The sequence below is a fragment of the Eptatretus burgeri genome, chromosome 3 (assembly GCF_056783735.1).
Source record: "Eptatretus burgeri isolate ZD-2024b chromosome 3, Ebu_testis_v1, whole genome shotgun sequence".
Taxonomy (NCBI): Eukaryota; Metazoa; Chordata; class Myxini; order Myxiniformes; family Myxinidae; genus Eptatretus; species Eptatretus burgeri.
Genome location: NC_140963.1, coordinates 23370748 through 23391814, shown reverse-complemented (window position 1 = coordinate 23391814; position 21067 = coordinate 23370748). Strand labels below are relative to the sequence as shown.

Sequence of the window (21067 nt, the reverse complement as noted above, 5' to 3'; positions counted from 1 at the left end):
ATTTATAAAGATATGAAGAACAATATTGGAGTATATGATACAAGTAATTTTAGTAAGAAGAGTGAGTTATTTTCAAAAAAGAATGAAAAGGTTATTGGTAAGTTTAAGGATGAGTTGGGTGGAAAAGTAATGAGTGAGTTTATTGGATTGACAGCAAAGGCATATGCTTATAAGTATGGTGATCAGATTGATAAGAGGTTAAAGGGAATAAATAAATATGTAATAAAAAATCAATAACTTTTAGAAATTATTATAATTGTTTGATGAATAAGAAAGAAGAATACAGGAAAATGAATACAATAAGAAGTTATAAACAGAAGATATATAGTGAAGAAGTAAATAAAAAGGCATGAGGAGCCTTTGATGATAACAGGTTTATTTTAGATAATGGAATAGATTGTGTTCCATATGGATATTTTATGATAGAGTGTATGGAATAGATTGTGTTTTAACGATGGGAAGATGGGTTAGGGTTTTTAAGGGCTACTGCCACATTTTTTTCACAATATATAAATGGTCAAACCAAGTATTAATCAAACTAAAGAGTGGAGAAAATCTCAGTCTTGGTATATAAATGGAAAAGATAATGAATGTGAAAAATATCAACTAAGTCTTATTGAAAAAAATCACGAAAAAAAGGTAAATAAAACAAATACGCGAATCAATTTAAAAACTAGTAAGTTCGAGGATGTAAAGAAAAAATAAATATCCTTGAATGTACTGAAAACTTTGATGGTTATCAATTGAACAATGGAAAAACAATTTACTATAATCTCAAAATGATATATGGCTCAGGAGGTCATCAGACGAGAGCATTAAGATAACTTTATCATTTCATTATGACACAAAAGGGATATGTTGAAAAATATAAAGATTCAAATGTTTTATTTTTAAATATTTTAGATGGGGATTATTGTGCGAAGAAAATTAAACTATTGAAGGAATTTGAGAATGAACAAATCTTTATAGGTTCAATGAGTGAGCTAAACAATATGCATTGGTTATTTGCAAAAAAGTGCTCCTCGGTTAAGGCCCAGTCACACCTTGACGTTTTAGCCAGCTTATGCCGATTTTTTAAAAATTTGTCTAAAACGCTGGTACACGTCGAATACGTTATGGGTAAGTTTTGATGACATTGAGAGCACGCTGAAAAACACTGTCATACATCGTTGCACGCTGGCTTTAAACATTGTACTTTTCAGTTGTCCTCAAATTTTCCATGCTTGAAATTTTAAGACTTATGCCAGCGTATGACTCACACGTTCCGCATAATGCTGGCCATAAGTTGTAGGCACGTCACGCGATCGTTGACACATGTCGACACACGTTACTTGTAAGTTACTCATAAGTCGAAACACGTTGAGGTAATGTTTAGCGTACCTGAAACTTATTTCTAACCTATGAGTAACGTGTTGTACTCACGTTACGCGATCGGTGACACACATCGACACACGTTACTTGTAAGGAGCTCATAAGTCAAAACACATCAAGGTAATGGTTGGCGTCAGTGTTCCAGACTTCCTGGTTTTTTTTTTTTCTTTCTTCGGTATGATGGTAATTTTGACACTTCGATTTCCAGTGCGGTTATAATATAATATAATTAATAGGCTGCCGCTCAACGATTTATTTCATTACCGCACTGTACACTGAACACCGTCATTCCGAAGAAAAAAAAACCGGGAGTCTGGAACACTGACGCGAACCATTACCTTGACGTGTTTCGACTTATGAGTACCTTTCAAGTAATGTGTGTCGATGTGTGTCAACGATCGCATATCGTGCGTACAACTTATTCCCATCGCATGCGGAGCATGTGTCATACGGCAAGTACGTCGTAAAATTTTCAACATGTTTAAAATTACAAGACGTACTCCACTTACTACGACGTATGATAGCGTACTTTAGCGTTCTATTCACGCATACCAAACTTACCCAAACCGTATTTGACATGCGCCAACGTTTTAGACGCATTTTTCAGAGGTCGGCATACGCTGGCAAGATCGCCAAGATGTGACTGCGATGTTGACACTTCCATTTCTGCGGCGGTTATGATTTGAATCGTTGTGCGGCAGCCTTTTCATAACCTATGCCACATCATCCTCGGCGATGCGTGCAGCGCGCTATGCCTAAGTTAGACTATCGTTGGGCATGGGTTGTGAAGGCCGACAGCATTCGTTGGTATAAGTTATCGATAACACAACGAAACGTTCTGTGTCCGTGACTAATATGTTGTGCATAAGACCAAGTCGTTATGAATACGTCCGAATCTTTAAAAAAAACATCAAAAGTTCAACGTAAGCCAGCATTTTACAAACATTTTAATACGTTGCCATTGCTGGCTAAAACGTCAAGGTGTAACTGGGCCTTTAAAAGGGGAGGCTATTAAAATCTCCATTCACTTTCATGTTATAAATATTTCTTTGGAATCACCTTTAACAAATCACAGTATATTCACCCGACGACTTTATGACTTGAGCAAATCTTTATAGGTTCACTGAGTGAGCTAAACAATATACATTGGTTATTTGAAAAAAAAGTGCCCCAAGGTTAAAAGGGGAGACAAATAAATATACCTTGGGATAAAAAGGGGGTTTATTTTTTAGGGGAAAAAATATGAATCGCTGAGAATCCCCCATTCATTAACATGGGGGAAAGTGAGCCAGAATCAGTATATTCACCCTACTGGTGTGTCCTGACATATGTTCGATATCGAAAGTGGTTGCTCTTTTCCATGTAGTGGCACAATTCTGTATATACCTTCTTGTTCAGGCGTATATTGTGCTCACTTGCGCTCTTGTTACTGATTACAAAATACAAATACATATATTGCTTTAAAATTATACTTCACTGCAATGCTTTATAAAAAAATATTAATTATTAGACTCGTCTTTTAAAAACGATAAATGTATAAACAGGCAAGCATTGGGTGGCTTTGACACCAACTCTGGTTATTCACCACTAGTGGTGTATAAGATTTCACTGCCACAAAATTGGAAGAATCGGATATTTTTAAGAGTTTTTTTTCGAGTGTTATCAAATTCTCTGTGATTAACCTGATACATCTAGGTGGTCGTGGTCTTTGAGATAAAATGGCCCTTAAAGTTTGACTCTCACCAAATTGGATAACATCATGGAATGCCCCATGAGTTAGGCTTTACTGTGATATGTGGATTGATGATTGAGGTTTTATATTTAACAATTATATTAATGTCAATGCCAACAGAGTACTGTAGTTACGACTTGCTTGAAATCCTGGATGGAATAGTGAGACATAACAGCCTCTTGAAGGTGGTTCCCTAGATGGGGGAAGTGAGGAATAAAAGAGTTGAGGTGTGCCGTGAGCCTGGATTTTTGTTTTTTTTCACAGAGCATCAAAGTGGTCATTATCTCAGACGAGCACCAAGACTGGGCCCAAACGATGCCTTGTGGAACTCCAGCATCCACTGGGAGAGAAGAGGAGAGGCTTCATGTGATGGCAACACATTGACTGTATGAGTTGAGGAGTCAGAAATCCAGGAATTAAGGTGGTCTTGTATACCACAGGCAGAGAGCTTGGCAAGCAAACAGGATGCTAGACTGTGTCAAATTCCTGAGATATGTCCAGGGAGAAGGTCCCAACCTCTTATGTGAGATTAAGGACCATCAACCATTGCTGAGAGAGGTGCAGAAGCATATGTTCAGAGTTAATTGATTAGGACTGAATCCAAACTGATGGCCATCGATCAGATTGTTTGAAAATGGAAATATATGATTTCAGAATAGAAGCAAAGATGTATTCCATGACTTTGCTTGTACATAATTGGAAGTAAGTTCACTGGCCTATAGTTGCAGTGACTGTTTTGGACCCTTCTTGTAGATGGGAGTGATGTTTGCTGACTTGCATACAGAGGAGAGGCAGCCAAAGGAGGACAGACACAACAGTGCAGGTAGAAGGGTAGCAAGAACGGCAGAGCAGGATTTGAGAACAAGGGCACTAATGCCATCTGGGGTCATCAAGGAAGCAGGGTCAAGGCCAGACAGAACTTTCTCTGCCTTCTCAGGTGAGAAAAAACAGAGTCCAGAAGACAGTGAGTACGATGGGACAGAATGGGGTAGTTGGTTGGTACATGAGATTTGGAGGCAAACACATAGTTTAGACATTCTGCCTTATGTTGGACAGAGTCTACAATACTGTTGTTTGAGGTGAGTGATGGGATGGAGCCTGGAGGGGGAACATGCACCAGAGACGGCCTTGATAGGGCACAACCCTGATTTGGTGGAAGGCGTCTGGTTGGAGAGTTTGTCCTTGAGATTTGTGTGATGTTTAATGACCTGATTTCGGATGGACACACTTGATGCCAGCCTTAGGAAATGAACGAAAGTTAACCTCAGTCAACTTTCCATGGTGAGACGGCAATCTGCTTGACTGCAACCACCACCCACAAGATTCATTGTACCAGGGTTTAGAGGATGGATAGGAAAACCGCAGAAAGGATGGGATAAACTTTGGCATGAACGAAAGTAGACTTTTGTGTCAGGTGATGTTGAGATAGTGGTACAGTCCTTTTTTTAGAGAGCAGATTGAAGTCCCTGCCAGTTGGCCTGTGTCAACAGCCATATATAGTGTCATTGAGGTTGCTCCCTCACAATAACCAGAGAGATGTGATCCTTGACAAAAAAATGTTCAGAATAACCAAACAAGAAGAGATTGGATGGAAAGTTAGTCATTAGGTCCAGAAGGAAGGACGTATCGGTCGGAGAAAACCAGGTTAGAAAGTTTCCAGATTGTGTTAAACCTCCGGAGTTGTTATGTAGAACCCTGAAAGAGCTGGCAAATGGAAAAGCAGCAAGTGCCGATGAAATTCCAATTCAACTCTTTAAGGGAGTCGGGGAGGAGGCAATCAAACTTTTAGCAGCTATCTGTACACAGATCTGGAGCAGGATTGTGTGGCCTAAAAGGTGGAAGCAGTCAGTCTCCATCTGATGTCCAAAGAAAGGGGATGCAAGAAAATATCAAATAAGTGAACTATTTCCTTGATTTCACATGCTTGCAAGGTACTACTAAAGATCATTCAACACAGAATAGAAGACTTCATTAAGCTGGAAGTGCCCATTGAGCAAGCAGACTTCAGAAGAGAAGAGGTACTCGAGATGAAATTGCAAATCTGTGGATTATTCAGACGCCGGACGACTAACAATACATACATATATACAAACACACTAACATTGACTCTCGCTTTTTAATCGTACTTTCATATGAAAATTCCATGTAAGTGCATTTAATGGGTTTTTTTCCTGTTTATTTGTGCACTTCAAAAATAATAAATGTATAAGTGCAGGATTTATTGGATTTTTATCCTCTTCCCACTGGCAGATCTGAATCATGATCATGTAACTTGGACCACAGCAGAGTTGAAGTAAAACAATTTGCGCAACATATTCTCTGAGGTGGCTGACTGGGTACTGCTGGGAGGGAGGGAAGCACATGCTCAGAAGCTAGAAAGGGATGTGCACCTGCAGCCTGTCGAGGAAAGCACAAAAGAACAAGAAAATTCTCAGGAATACGTAACGCAGCATGCGACTTCTTTTGAGGGGACATTAAGCTTCGAAATACCATCTGTAATGATGTGCAATTTAAAAATTTCTTGTTGCCAAAAGTTAAAGTCCCATTTTAGTGTGATGTGAAATTGACATGGATATTTTCAGTTTTCTTTCGATTCGTTTTTGTGATATACCACCTGTCCAAGCTTCTTGTTTACCCTCTCAGATTATGTAGTACTAATAAAGTGTGTGCTTGCATGCATGTGCACTTCATCATCACAGAGCTACGGCACAGAGCAGCTGCTGACTTTGGCTAACCTGCGACGAACTGGTCTGTTGGCCGATCAGCAACCCCTAGAAACGATGGCAAGTGTGGAGAGTCGAATGGGAAAGTTGGTGGCGGATAAGACTGTCAGCAAGGCTGTCGGTGAGAAATCCACTCCACTCAGCAGAATCAACTTGTGGTTCTTCGTACATCATCTGGGAATATACAGTGAAAACTCTCAAATCCAAATTCCTTGGGACTGAACAGTATTCATATTACAGAATTTTTAGGATTTTAGAATTTGAAACTTTTTTTTTTTTTTTTTGTATGCGCAAGGCAAGGTTCGTGGAAGAGCTATAATACTGAACGGATCAGGATGCAACACAACAAAAGGAAGTGCAGAGAGAGAGAGGGGGGACATCAACAGCAGGGTTGAAGGACAAAATAGAGGGGGAGTTGGACAAATAAGGGATGTGAGGAGGAATTAGGGGTAGGGAGAGAAGGGAAGAGGACACATTGGCTTTGTGAAGAGGTTGAACTGCCACTTCGTTTGTTTACAATGCTATGTTGCCCTCTTAAACATTTCCTGAAGAGTAATTTATTTCATGAAGGTCGGTTACTCCTTAATTAGTTTCTCGTTAGTAAGGTATATATTCATTATTTCTTGTTGAGAGAGAACCCTCATCCTCTGCAAGAAGCTTATATACTGTTCTCCAAGTCTTATTCCCTGATCAATGGTCATCTGCTTTTTTTCTTCACCGTCACTTTCACTATCATCATTGTTTTGTTCATTGGGGTTAATAACCATGTCAACAATCTCCTTCATCCATCATCTGGCAGACCCAGGTGCTTCACTGTCACAATTCATCCACTCCACAATGTCATCTTCATGCAGATCCTTGGCCACTTCATTGTTCATTTCTGTTTTGCATAACATATCAATTCTGCTGCGTCAACATTCTCACTTGAAAATTTAAAACCTTCAAAGTCTTCAGGTTGCTCAGTGTCATCGAACATGGTAAGTGGCCACAAGTTATGCCATGCATTTTTAGGTCATCTCTGCATCTCAGTAGAGATGACCTAATAAAGCCAGTCTCGAAGTCTGTCCGTCCGTCCGTCCGTCTGTACGTCTGTCCGTCCATCCACAATCAAACCGAGTGGAGACAAATAACCAATAGTGGAATGGATAGAGGTCGATGAGACATGCACAACGGTATAACTTTCAAGGTCAAGAGGCTGTCAAAGTTGCGAAAATCGTCGATTTCAAATCTCCTCCCTCATTTATCAAGAGAGATCAAATGTTATTAGTGATTCAGATACTATGGACTATTATCTAGAACAACACGAGCCATTTTTTTGAAATTTGCTCTCGTTCCGATTTTATAGTTTTTATCCGCCTCGTGGTGCGCCGGAGACCTCAACACAGTCTCCCGCGCTGATTTTAACTTCAAATTCAATTATGCTTCCACCTTTCGCACTGCATAAGGTTGATCGACACTGAATAAAGCGAATTCGACCTGAAATTCACCTTTAATGAGGGAAATGCATCGAATGCGTTGGGTGGGTGGGTGTGGGTGCCGAGATGCCGCGGATTCTGGCAGGCACGGGATGAAGCCTAGAATTGTCTCCTCGAGGGAGGTTAATGTTTACATTTTTTAGGGTTTTAGAACACGCTTTACAGGTCTCTGTAAAAATTCCGGTGCAAAAGAGACGTTTTATGATTGTATAAAAAATATTTCGTCCGCCACGTCACGGCTCGTCACGTGACACCACGCGCGAGAACAGACACGTCATTGAGTCACGTAAAGGTTTTGCGTGTGCGCACTGACGTCATCGCGCTCCTCTACTCTGTGGCCGAGATACGACTTGATCGACACTGAAATAAAGCGAATTTGACCTGAAATTCACCTTTCGATAAAAGGTGCCCCTAATTTGATTTTGCTTCTGTCGACCTCTGGCAGAGATGCCCGGCACTCCCGCTCGGGGTATATTTTAATGTTGGTTGTGTCACCGAGTCCCATTTACGTGCAACTGCGCAAATACAGATGTTAATGGTGAACTCCTTGAATGTGGCCATCACACCAGCAGATGAATCGGTATCAAGCAAACGACACATTAATTATTCTTTTATTTTTCATAATTTACTTTGAAGCTCGAATTTTGTTCGGATTTTGGGATCTTTTCAAATTTTGGAATTTTTCATTTGAGAGTTTTCACTGTATATGGTTTTCCACTTAAAACTCCGTTGCACTTCATTTGAAGAGGTTTTTTTTTTTTAATGAAATATCATATTCTTGTTATTTTGACAGGGAAATGCTTTCACGGCATTAGAAAGAAAAAGCCACTTCAGAGCTCTAAGCAAGAAAATCAACTTGGTATGTTGAGGCATTCATTGCTTTGTTGCTTCTGTTTATGCAGAGTTTAAGGAATCGTGCAACCTCAAAACCAAACCTCCTGAAATGTGTATATATGTATGTATGTATATATATATATATATATATATATATATATATATATATATATATATATATATATATATATATATATATATATATACATATATTGGCTATTGATGATGGCAGAAGCATCCTCTTGTTTCATTAAGGTACGTATACAGTACTCTCGAGACAAATGGATACGTTTGGTTGTCCATTTGCCTTACTAGTCCTCGCTAGTATTGTGAAATTTTTCATTTGTAAGTATGGTAATCATATTTCATGGTGTGAACAAACTTGTTGAAAGTAGCTTTATCATCAAGCTCACATTGTATTGCCAGGTCAGTTGGTTTCTTTGCACTCAACTCCATGAGATTACTTGCTGTGCCATTTTACACCACGTCAACAATTTTATATATCTGGCTTGCTCTGGACCATCAGAAAGTTGCAATTCAAGTAACTGCAGTAGAAACCGAGAAGCTGTATATATTAGCAGCACTTTCCTGTCCTGCAGCTCAAATCTAGAGATGAGGCTGTTATCCTTCCTCAAGCATCGATACTAATGGAATGACGCCTCTTCCATCTGTTAATCCATATCTGCTATTGGCGTCAACAGCAAGCTTCTCGATTGGCCAAGCCTTCATAAATGTTTTGTTTTATCTTTTCAACTCCATTTCAAAGTGAAAAACAGTAGGAAGCAAGAAGTCCGTGAACAATTGCTTAACTGGACCTGGCAATATCACGAAAATAATATACTATCTGAGCTTTGCTCGCAATGATGGTTGAGCATGCCATTACGTCTTTACATTTCTGCTGCCCTTGTACATCATCAATGTGGCACGTGCACATCTTGTGTGGCATAGGTCAGGTGTCTTGCTTACACAATTTCATAATTCTGTCGATTACAAACCCATATTTGTGGTAATTGTCACATATTGTTACCTCCACCACTGAAGGTGGACGGAGGTGTTATACATTTGCCCTTGTTTGTTTGTTTGTGAGCAAGATATCTCAAAAAGTTATGAACAACTTCTGACGAAACTTGGTGGCCCGGTTGGGTGTGCGACAAGAACTAATCGATTCAATTTTGGTGAACATCCAGATCTGGTTCCGGATTCTAGAATTTTAAAGTGATTCTTCACCATTGAGAAAGGGCTAAAAACTAGAGCATGATATCTCAAAACTTTACGGACTTGTAATGACAAAACTTGGTGGATGAATTGGATCGTTGACAAGAACAAGCCAATTAGATTTTGGTTCACGTCTGGATGCAGATCCACCCTATCAGTGGGATATAAAACGTAAACTGGTGGAGGTAAGTGCTTTACCGAGTGCTGTTCTAGTTTTATTTCTGTCATGATTACTATATCGTTGGGTTTGTATCATCCATCCTTGATGAATTTAAAAAAATTTTGCAATGGCCTATTCCTGTGTCCAAGATTCCTTGTACTCGTGTGGGATGCACACATTTTGGGCCACTGTAGGTGCCGGTCATCGACGAGGAGTTTGACTTGAAGAATCCTTCAGACATGGCGTACGTGTTTGGTGGAGCCTATTCCCCCCTTAGCTGCCGCATGATTGAGCAGGTGAGGTCCATGTGCTCACCTGTCGATGCTGTCAAAAAAGTGACAAAGCATCTGTTGTTCTTGTAATTGTGTGCTTCATTTCATGATGTATGATTTATATTGATTACTTCTGAGAAGCATTCATTTTAAAGGTGTTTTTCAGCAAAAACAGTCACAGGTGTTTTAGATATCAAGAGACAAATTTGCTCTGCCAGATATCAGCAAAATGTTCACCTAACATGTCCTTCATAATGTGAAAGTCAGAATGGATGATGGCCATTCGAGAATTTTATACAAATCTACCGATCTTTGTTCAAAGTCCCAATGGTCTATTCCTTTGGGTGCTGGAGAAGAATGGATGGACGGGGCTAGAAGATGTGGCAAGGCTTCTGAATGGTAGCGAGTTTTCTCACTCGAAGTGTGGTATGAACATACCCTAATGACACACCTTTGTCATGATAATTGTTGCACGGTTATTATGATTATAGAATGGGAGTAGGATGGCGAACCTGATGAATCTTCAGCAACAGCATGTTGGGACTTCATTGTTCTGAGTTCTAAAATCAACAATACCTTAAATGGCGTAGCATACTCTTCAAGATTCAGTGTATCTTTTCAGGATAAAAATGGCCATTTGGCTGGTCACCAAAATGAACCTACGGTTAGTGTAACAAGAATTGCGACCATATTGCTCGATCTTTTATTAGTTTGTGTGAAAAAGTTCCTTTGTGTTTTTATCGTGGTTGTCTTTAATCATTATTCCCCTTAAAAAACCTAGTTGTTGTTTCTTATGCATTCTGTGGCTGCTGAGTGCATCATTTTTTTGGAAGCGTGGCTGTGCCGCTGATGCGGTGCCCTTATTCCCAGTAAGCTGGTACTCATTTTGCCAACCTTGGAAGGATGACAGGCTGAGTCAACCCACCTGGTGTTATTTCAATTGTACGACAGGGGATCGAACTGAAGACCCTAGGATCTTAAGCCAACCGCCGTAACCGCCTTCACCTTAACCAGACTTTAAAACATGGTGTATGAATGCTTTGCAACTTCTCGGTCTTTCTTGGTCTCCTGCCAAATGTCAACGGCCTCTTTGGGTCGTTTCAGGATCATCATGAGATGTGTGAATGCCAGACCAGTCCAAACCTCCACTTTCACACAAGACCTGTGATAATTAGCTGATTAAAATACAATGTCCTCATTGGATGAAAATCACAAATTGCTTCACATGTATTTATCATCATAGTATACTGCCAGCTGGTCTTGTAACTGTATACCACACCATAGCTGTATGCTGCCATTGTCACACTGGTTGACTGTTGTGAAGCATATTTCAAAATGATGTATTAACAGCACCAAGTTGGGCATCTTGCTTTCTCATCTCGACCAAATTTCCTGTCTGTACAATAGGCAATATCGGTAAATTAATTTTGGGTAATTATTAACGGATATGTGCTCCCAACACTATAATCACATGCTGAAAATGAAGAAAGTGGTGAGATAGGGGAGAGGGTGGAGCAGCAAATAATTCTGAAATTTCTGGTCATTAAAAACCTTAAATGTGTTGAAATTTACACTTTATTGGCTGAACAGGATGATTATTGCCTTATGAGGACATCCATATTTGACTTGTGCAAACCACGTAAAGGTGAATGTAATATGCGTACGTGCTCCGTTAAAACCATAAATCGATGTCAAATTGTAATTGTTCGATATACATACACATGTATATATATATATATATATATATATATATATATATATATATATATATATATATATATATATATATATATATATATATATATATATATATATATATTTCCATGTGCGTTGTGAGTTCATTCTTGACATCTTGTTCAATGGATCCAACAGATGTTAGCAATGCAACGAGCTCCCATCTCGTGCTCGTCTTCTTTCTGGGAGGATGCAGCTTCTCGGAGATTGCTGCCCTGTGGTTTCTTTGCCATTCCAAAGGCAAGAGATCCCCATCGCACAGCAATCTCTTTCTATTGGTGTGAAGACTTTACAAAAGATTTTGCAAATGAAAATGTCAGTTACACAAATAGTATCAGACATAAGAACATGAATTTAGACAGATGAGATTAGAGATGAAGTGATCTCAAAGCATAACTAAAATGGTGGCGTGAAAACGTTACAAAACAAAGGTGTTCTGCAGAATTTATATAGAGGCGTACGTACAGTGTCTTCAGAAAGTATTTACACCCCTCGACTTTTTCACATTTTGTGGTGTTACAGCCTGAATTTACTTGCATTAATGTGAAGAGAAAACTAAAGGAGGAATTAAAATATTGCAGACAAATTTTTTGTTCCCATTGCATTAAAACCTCATGAAGAAATCCTCGCGTGCATCTTACAAGAAATTTAATGAGATATTAAATTTACTTTTTCTTGCTCAGAACCAGCTGCTTTGAGGGTTTCTCAAGGAATAATTTCTGGCAAAAATTAACTTAATGATATGATGAAGATTGGAAAACATTTTATCGATGAAATATCAGATAATTTATATATATGTATATATATATATATATATATATATATATATATATATATATATATATATATATATATATATATATATATATATATATATTGTTGCGGATTCGCGCCCGCCGGCGTGCGAACGGCCACGTAACTCGAATCGCGGCACGTCGCCCACCGGACGGACAATCCACTCGTGACCCTCTCGGACTAACGCCGGGAACTAGTCACGGGTGGACCTTTCGGCCTCACCACGATCGTGCCAATCGGCCCCCGCGTGGGATAGGGTTGCTCGCCAAATTCGACCTTCCTAAGTACCCACACGGAGGGTAGACCGGGCGATCGCACCTCGCCGCAGGTCGACTTCGGACACGGGCCACTTTGAGCGACCCGTTCCGTACTATCGGGATAACCGAGCGGTGTTATCGTCGGCCTCGACGGTTCGATTAATTATCGGGCGTTTTAGCCCACGACCAACCCTTTACGTGAAGTAAGATGGAGATTCAATAGAGGAAAAGACGAAGCGAAGCGGGAAAACAGTTCAACATAAAGCACATTTATTTCACGATGAACGGAAAGCACACATATACAATTACACCAAAAGCAAATGTAAAAGAAGAAGAAGAAACACAATAATACACAAAAAGCAAATGCAACAATGCAGATCTAACCGACTACCGAGCATACGGCAACACTTATACAGTTTTACTTCACAGACGGCGCCGACAACACATATACCCAAAGCAAAAGAAAAGGACCACCCTCAAGGATGAGGGGGGTAGGCGGGCCTGGGGCCGAGACCGCGTCGGGCCTACCCGTCTGGTGATGAGCCGCAAGATGGCGGTGGCGCCCCGACTCCGCGTGCCTCGCTGGCACTGCCTGGAATGGGGTGGGAACGGGGCCCCCTTCTCACACTATCTCAGCGCGGGGGGAAACAGGAGGGGGTTGTTGATGCTCGGGGGAAGGAGGATATCTCCCTGTCTCGGGTCCCGCGACGAGCGTCTCCACCACGACCTCGGTCGCGCCGCCGGCCTCTCCCTCCGCAGCTCCCCGACTCCGACACGAGCACCCCCTCGACCGCCTTCGCCGCCGCCACCTCTCCACAGCTCCGTCCAACCGCCTTCTCCGACTCCTCTCTTGACTCGTCCAAACTCTTCACTGACTCCGAACTCTTCACTCTCTCCCCTCCGAACTCTTAACTTGACTGACGAACGCAGCCCCTTATATGCCCCGTGGCCTCGCTCCTTCACCTTCGACCCTTTACCTCCGACCCTTCACCTCTAACTGGCTCCCCATTGGACCGAGGAAAAGTGGGCGTGAATGCTTTTTGATCCATGAATTTGCATATAGCGATATTACTCCAACGCGCCTGGAGGCGGGGCCAAATCGCCCCACGCTCGCCGATAGGACGGAACAGAAGTGGGCGTGAGTCGTTTTTGATCCGTTTTCTTCGGAAAGGCCGGCGCTTTTGCACCCCTGCTCGGTGCGCGCCCCGCACGAGTCCAGTATCGGTGCCCACAAGCGGCGCGGAAATGGCGGCGATGCGATGGTTGCGAGAGCGAGATGTGACGGTAAAGGTCGTGGCTGTTGGCGTTGTTGTTGTTGTGAAGCGGCGTTGCGGCTGGTGGTTGTTGTGTGATGGCTGTTGAGACGTGGTTGGTGGTGGTAGTAATGGCGGCTGGTCCAAAATAAAGATAGTAAAAGAAAAACGGCTATCTAAAAGGGTCGCAGCCCGCATGAATGACATTTATTCCCTCTAAACAACGGGTTTGGGCCTAACTACACATATACTTACAGAGATATCTCACCTAAGGGACCTGAATGGTGGTTTGCGAATTTCGTCAACCACAACAATATATATATATATATATATATATATATATATATATATATATATATATATATATATGTATATATATATATATATATATATATATATATATATATATATATATATATATATATATATATATATATATATATACTCAAAGGGTGAAGGATTCTTTCCATTATCCGTGAGGCTGCATACAAATAATGGATTTCGCCCGGTCGTTTCTGTCATGAAATATAACATCGCTTGTAGTAACAGTGCACCAGGTTAGTCAAAAGAGGGAAGAGTATTCGAAATGAGAAATCGACCTTAAAATGCACAAGATGTCAATGGGGGTTGTGTGTGGGGGAGAGGGTGAGAGGAGTATTGTGTCGTGGAGGATGATGCTGTCATGCTGATTGCCACACCTACTCCGAGTATGCATGTTAGAGTGACTGTCATTTCCACAGCTTATAGCCACTCTTCCACAACTTTGGTGCAACCACAAATTTTGAAAACGGTGTTGGTTGAGGAATTAAATATCGTTTGACCTGTTTTAAAGAATTATCTCCAAATGTTAACCTGCACTGAGAAATTCTGTTTCTCTCACTATCCATGTTTAGGTTACCACTTTGTTGTGGGAACCACTGCAGTGACAAACAGCCCTCGCCTGTTGCAGGCTCTCATGGATGCCTGGTAAGGATGCTGTGTACTCGTGCTCGCACCCCACAGCCCACACCACATTGCACTAACAAATGCTCAACACATCCCAACTTTTCACCAACATTGTCCAAAGTTCCAGAGAATACAGCACCTCGGCAAACTGCAACAAATTCACTTATTGAATGATCTTACAGAACAAGCTTTGTCAGAGGAACTCGAGGACTGCTCAGGAGTACCCCCCTGGCCTTTCCATGTCGAACCTCGTGTGCCGCCAGCTTGTGGAATCCATCTGCAGCACGTGTTCCTCAACTGGCCTGAAAAGTGCGTTTTACACATTGTTTCATATCAATTGCTTTAATCTGGGACAGTAACATTCCTTAATTCATAATTGGGACCTACCTTTCATTTGGTAAAATAACATTCCCTAAATGGGACGTCCAGCGATTTGTTTTGTACTGGGGATCCATTTTTAAAATTACATCACTTGGTACAGCATGTCATCTGTTTCCCCAAATTAAAATGTGAATTTACCGTTCTCATTTTAAATGTTGTTTTGCAAATATTTCTTGTGAAGTTAAAAATGATTTTAAAGGTCCCCTGACATGCAAAACTTTCTGGTTATTTATACATTAACTTGACCTTCTTCGTGAAGAAATCAGCCATGTTTGTTTTTTTAAATCAAAAATGGGATAATTAGAGCAATTTTTCGATCATTTATTGTGCTTTTCACAACTTGCTCTGCCCCGCCCCTAAAAAAAGTTGACTTTAGCGAATCGCAGCGTTGACGTCACATACAGAAACTCGCACAGAGTGGATTGACTCGAGATCTCTAGAGTCTAGACCAGCGTTTCTCAACCTTTTTACCCTTGTGGAACCCTTGAAATAGTTTTTATGTCTCAGGGAACCCCTGCATAAAATTATTATATACCATTATTAATATCTAGGTCTTTTATATTTTTATCGTAGTTCATGTGGTAAATATAATATATATTTTTCGGATACCTGGTTTAAGGAAAAAATGACCCCCTTTTTGTCAAATTTATTGGCAATGAAAAAAAAGACATACTGCTCGTTTATGAGACCTCACACCAAGGTTTTAATTCACAAATAAAAAAACTTTTTTAAATCAAAAAAAAAACACACGTCATGTAACTTGATAAACAAAACTTAAACAAATAAAGCTGAAGCAATGAAGGTAAACAGAAGAACTCAGCTTGAGAGAGAGAGAGAGAGAGACTTCGCGCTCGGAAGCACAGAGAAGATAGATGGACACCGTGCATGCGTCTCGTACTTCAGTCAGTCAATGATACACGAATCCGCCGCGTGCAGGACGTTCACTAACCAGTGAGGGCGGTTTCACACTGGCACCATATAGACATCGTTAAATACATTCCCTATGGTTGTTATAATTGTAAATAATATAAGAGGTTGAAGCCTTTATTATAATAACCAAGGAGTTTCCAACAATATGCCGTACGTGTATAGTAAAATTACGAATATTAAATCAAACAAAAACTACTCAAAATACATTAGCCTATTTGTTACTGTTTCTCGCGGAACCCCTAGCGACCTCTTGCGGAACCCGAGGGTTCCGGGGAACCCCGGTTGAGAAACACTGGTCTGGCCTTGTCGGATAAATCCGTCGTCCGTCTGACTTGGCCGATAAATCCGTCGTCTGTCCGACTCGGCCGATAAATCTGACGTGCTGTAGCTTTTATTTATTATTCTCTTTTTTCATTGTTTTATACTGGCACTACATGACGACAGTAGGAATAAAATAAATAAAAATGCAACAGAACGTCAGATTTATCGGACTACTCGAGACAATTGTGTCACAAGGTGTGTTCTGCACACATGTTTTCATCGTATCCGGACAGCGAGGTTGCTTCGTTTTATGCGTGGAGAGATATGGCCGATGACATGCGCTGGCCTTATTTGTGATTTTATTCGCCGCAGAGAAACATGTCCGCTGCGCTGTTCACGTCACCTCACTAAAATATTTCTGATATCGAGCAGTATGCAAGTCGAATTTACATTATTGAATTACGAATAGGATTTTGTCTAACCAGTTGTTATTGCCAAGTCTTCCTTCGATGTCCTCCCGATCATCATGAACTCCGGCAATTTCATCGCCATTTTCCTCTGCTTGTCCTGCTTCGGGCTCGAACTGGTAAGGCCATATTTCATTTCCAGCTGCCTGAACTTCACCTCCCGCGACGACGTTATCCGACAATTCTCCATGTGATTCAGACCAAAATCCTTCATTTCTCTCACACTCACTGTCGCTACCAGACAAGTGAAAGTCCATGTCATCCATTATTCAAAACCAAATGTTCGATTTTTTTTGAAAGCAGAAATGAACGAAGCGATTGAGTCGACCAATCAAATGTGGAAACACACAGAAAGCCAATAGAATCACGTAGACCACCAACCCGAGTAATTTACGTGCAACCTTCGTAATCCTGTAGTTGACGTCATGTGGGTTACGCCCCTTTCAGGAGAATTTTTAGGGGCATTCTCAAAGAGGTTTGTTTTTTTCATTTTACATTTTACAGAATGAGTATTGTGAAAAAACATTGTCAGATCTGAAAACATGATGAAAAACTCCTATAGGACATATATAAATGAAATGTATGTACTTTGGCATGTCAGGGGACCTTTAAGGTTTTTTTGTTGTTGTTTTTTTGCTATTCAAACATTATTAAATGTACGTTTTTAATTTTAAAAAATGAATAAATTGAACGTGTGTCGTCTCGTGTAAAGGACAACGAGGGATAAGGCAAGCACTGCTGTCTCTCGTGCTGGTAAGGAACCCCGTGGAGAGAATGGTGTGTGAAATGGTGCAAGAGTGTTGGAACAAAGCCCATGCGAATTAGGTGTGAATTATGGAGTAAATGGGTACTTCACTCGAGGTCTGATTTCCTGCATTTCACGCTCGGGCTCGGTACATAAATTTTTTTTTAAAAAGCCATGTTCATATGAATGGAACAAATGTTCGAAAAGCAGAAACATGGTTATAACGTATAATGTTTCTTTGAACATATATCAGAAGCTGTGGACTACCTGTATGTGACTCCACGGGACTGGTTCAATCTGTCAACTTTCCAACATGGATTTCTGCCAATGGCAAATCCTCCCCTTCTGGACTTGGTGATGACAAACTTCCCCACTAATGTCTCCTGCTCTTCTTTTGCTCCAATTGGATCATGTCCTTGTGAGAGTTGATTGCTCTCTGGTTCTTCTCAGAGAGCTGCCTCAATGTCAGAGTCTGGCAGGGACTGCAAGCCACCATGTCACTTCAGGAATGGTGTATATCTACCACCCCTAATATTAACTCAGCCTGGGAATTCTTCCATCGAAACCTGCTCTCTCTTATGCATGAATCCATACCGTATCATCTTCAGTTATCATACCTTTCCTTTTGCCCACGGTACACTGAACACAAAATGTAAACTGTTCAGCCTCGCAGCAGTATGCACTCTACTGAGTGCCATTCTGTTTCATTAAGTGTCACTCCATGAGTAATTTCTCATTTGTCTGTTTGAACGAAGGCAACCTCAGATCATTCCACAAAGTCTGCAACAAGTGTGTGTCCACTCTCAGGAGAGACTGAACACAACATCTGGCCAACCTCAAGATTGAACTTTAAAACTTGCCTCCCTCCTCTAAAACCCGGTGGCACCTTGTTAAGTTTGTCTCCAAAGTATGGCACCACAGCCTACTCTGCTCGGGAGAAGGCAGAATGCCTCAATCTCTGTACCCACCATTACTAGTTGTACCCAACTGCTCCTGGGCTCTGTCTTTTGTACTTGAGCTGCTAGAAAAGTGTCTGCCAACTGTCAACTGATTCTGCAATTGGACTGGACAGCATCAACTCACATCCTAAAAACCTGCTCTACTGCTCTTACACATCCACTTTCTGCTCTTCCATGTCCTGTTTCTGCTCTGTTCACCCTGTGATTTTGCTCTTCTATCTGCTTGGAAACTGGCCAACATCACTGCTTCATGTAAACGGTGCAAAAAACCCCCAAAAAACAACCGATGCCCTGAACTACATACATATCAGCTTACTTCTAAGTAGAAGGGCACTCGGTAGAGTGCATACCTCCGCCACGTAATGTCTGATCCATGAGAACATATCGGGCCCAATACATTTTTGAGATATCGTGCTATCTATACTATACTGAAAAAATATTTCTCAATTTCATCCGATCGAGATGGGACCAACGCCATTCGACAGATAATCAAAATTAAATGACACAGTTGATTGACGACATTCACTTCCGACTTCCGATTTTCGAGTTATGACGTCATAAATTGACTAAAACGCCAATTTTTCATGTTTGTTTATCCTTTATAGATGGCCAAACCGTTGGATAGAATGAGATGAAACTTGGCATATGTGATCCTTGGGAATGGACATAAGGGGATCAAGGTCAAAGGTCACGGGGTCAAGTTCACCGGATAACGTCAATTTCTCAATTTCATCCGATCGAGACGGGACCAACGCCATTCAACAGATAACTGTACCCGCCCATGGGCGGGTACTTTGCTAGTACAGTACTACTGTATATCATTTTTTGGCCCAATCTCTCAATGGTGAAGAATCACTTAAAAAATTCTCGTAGTTGGATCCGGATCCGGATCTTCACCAAAATATAATCAGTTTGTCCTTGTCACACACCGAACCTGTCCAAAAAAATTTCATCTGGATCCGTCCAAAACTTTTTAAGATATCCTGTACACAAACAAACAGACAGAAAGGGGTGAAAACATAACCTCCTTCACCTTCGGTGATGGAGGTAATAATCAGTAAGGTCATGGAATCCATCATTGCAGATGCCTTCCCAAATCCAGAATCACTGCTCACCTCCACTCATTCATTCCTCTTTTTTTCCACCTGTTGAGCTGCTCCAAGATACTCTTCCCCCCCCCCCCACCTGTGATCCGTTCATTGTGATTATAGCTCCTCCATCATCCTCAACTTTGGCTTGAAATGAAACGGCTGATCATTTTTCTAATTTTAATGACTTTGGCAGCTTGGGGATTCTAAAAGTAATCATATAATAATAGGTTTTCTAGATTTTCCTTGAAATTCCATTTGGGTTGTGTGTGGAAGCTCGTTTCCTTTGTTGCAAAAATATTGTTGTGTCCAGGGGGTTTCGCCTCCACCTGGACGAATATCCAAACGACTTCCTTTGGAGGCGAATAGCCGAGATTCTCCGAGATTGTGGTGCTCGTGGGACGGGGGGCAAATGATGCACATAACGGACGGAAGCACAACACAGGGGTTTTTATACTCAAACCCACAACAAATAGACAACACAAGTGATTTAAATAAATACGGGGTTTAATGAAAATAAATAAAATATTTAGAATGGTAATCATAAAAACGGAACACGAGTTAAACTAAATCTAATTTTGAGGCACCTCCACACAGACCTTATATACAGATAAGGGAACAGAATAATGAAAATAATGAAAAAATCCCTCCTTTATCCCAGCACTTAGCTGTGTGCCCAGAGGTGAGTTTTGGAAGTTTGAAGGTTGCCAAACCGCGTCGTCATTGCGCGGACAAATGCGTCCAAAATGGTTCCCAGCCGCTCTCTGGGTGGGCAAATGTACAGGAGGCAATTTGGGTGGCAACACTCAATGCCAGGGCTCAGAAACTGCCATGCAACTTCTTTCATTGATCGGACTTGCTGACGCTGCTGCTCTGCAAAATGTCGCCGTCTCTTTCCCCGATGGCACACCACAAGGCTTCCAGGCTGGTCTCATACAACCCAGCCAACAGTTAATGGCCAGTGTCTTGCTTCACCACGCAAGCCAATTTGCCTCAGCATGAACATGAGGATCATGCATTCTTCTTCACCATGTCGAGGGGAAGCCAGCCATAATGCCCTTCTCTTCCACCCGTCATCTCTGCCTCCTCACTTCTGTCCCATCCTCCTTCGTGTCCCACTCCAAACCTAACTCCCTGCCTTCTTGTCGCCCAACGCGAGACTCTGACCGTGATCCTCACTCCTTCCTCTTCTCTCTGACGTCACACCCATTAATTATCCACTCCGGGAGTGTGGTTTGCAAGTTGTCCCCCTGGAGGCAGGGTTTCTTGCTTGGATGTGCAGCTCGGTTGTTGTTTTAAGGACGTGATCCCTTTTTATCGCTGGTCTTGAAATTCACAAACGTAGGAAAAGGTCACAGGGGGCAATCATATACTGGGAGAAATTATCCTTAAACCCTATCTAATTACCACAGCACCAACCCCCTTGTGGTGACGTAACACTTAAGCACACAGTTTCCCAACTTAGTTTAC

General features: G+C 41.3%; 1 protein-coding gene across 2 annotated transcripts in view; it reads left to right on the top strand.

Annotated features, from left to right (window-relative positions):
* The window catches only part of LOC147029551 (vacuolar protein sorting-associated protein 33B-like), a 144387-nt gene that overhangs the window by 94928 nt on the left and 28392 nt on the right, over positions 1 to 21067 (top strand). The window contains exons 9-14 of one of the 2 annotated variants that reach the window (XM_085872697.1): positions 5803 to 5947; positions 8095 to 8160; positions 9705 to 9806; positions 14715 to 14787; positions 14949 to 15075; positions 17518 to 17558. In XM_085872697.1, coding sequence (XP_085728823.1) covers positions 5803 to 5947; positions 8095 to 8160; positions 9705 to 9730 — 237 coding nt within the window. In that variant the 3' untranslated portion in view covers positions 9731 to 9806; positions 14715 to 14787; positions 14949 to 15075; positions 17518 to 17558. Of the gene's footprint in view, positions 1 to 5802; positions 5948 to 8094; positions 8161 to 9704; positions 9807 to 11654; positions 12051 to 14714; positions 14788 to 14948; positions 15076 to 17517; positions 17559 to 21067 lie in introns of those variants that run through there. The other variant, XM_085872698.1, reaches the window with a different exon arrangement.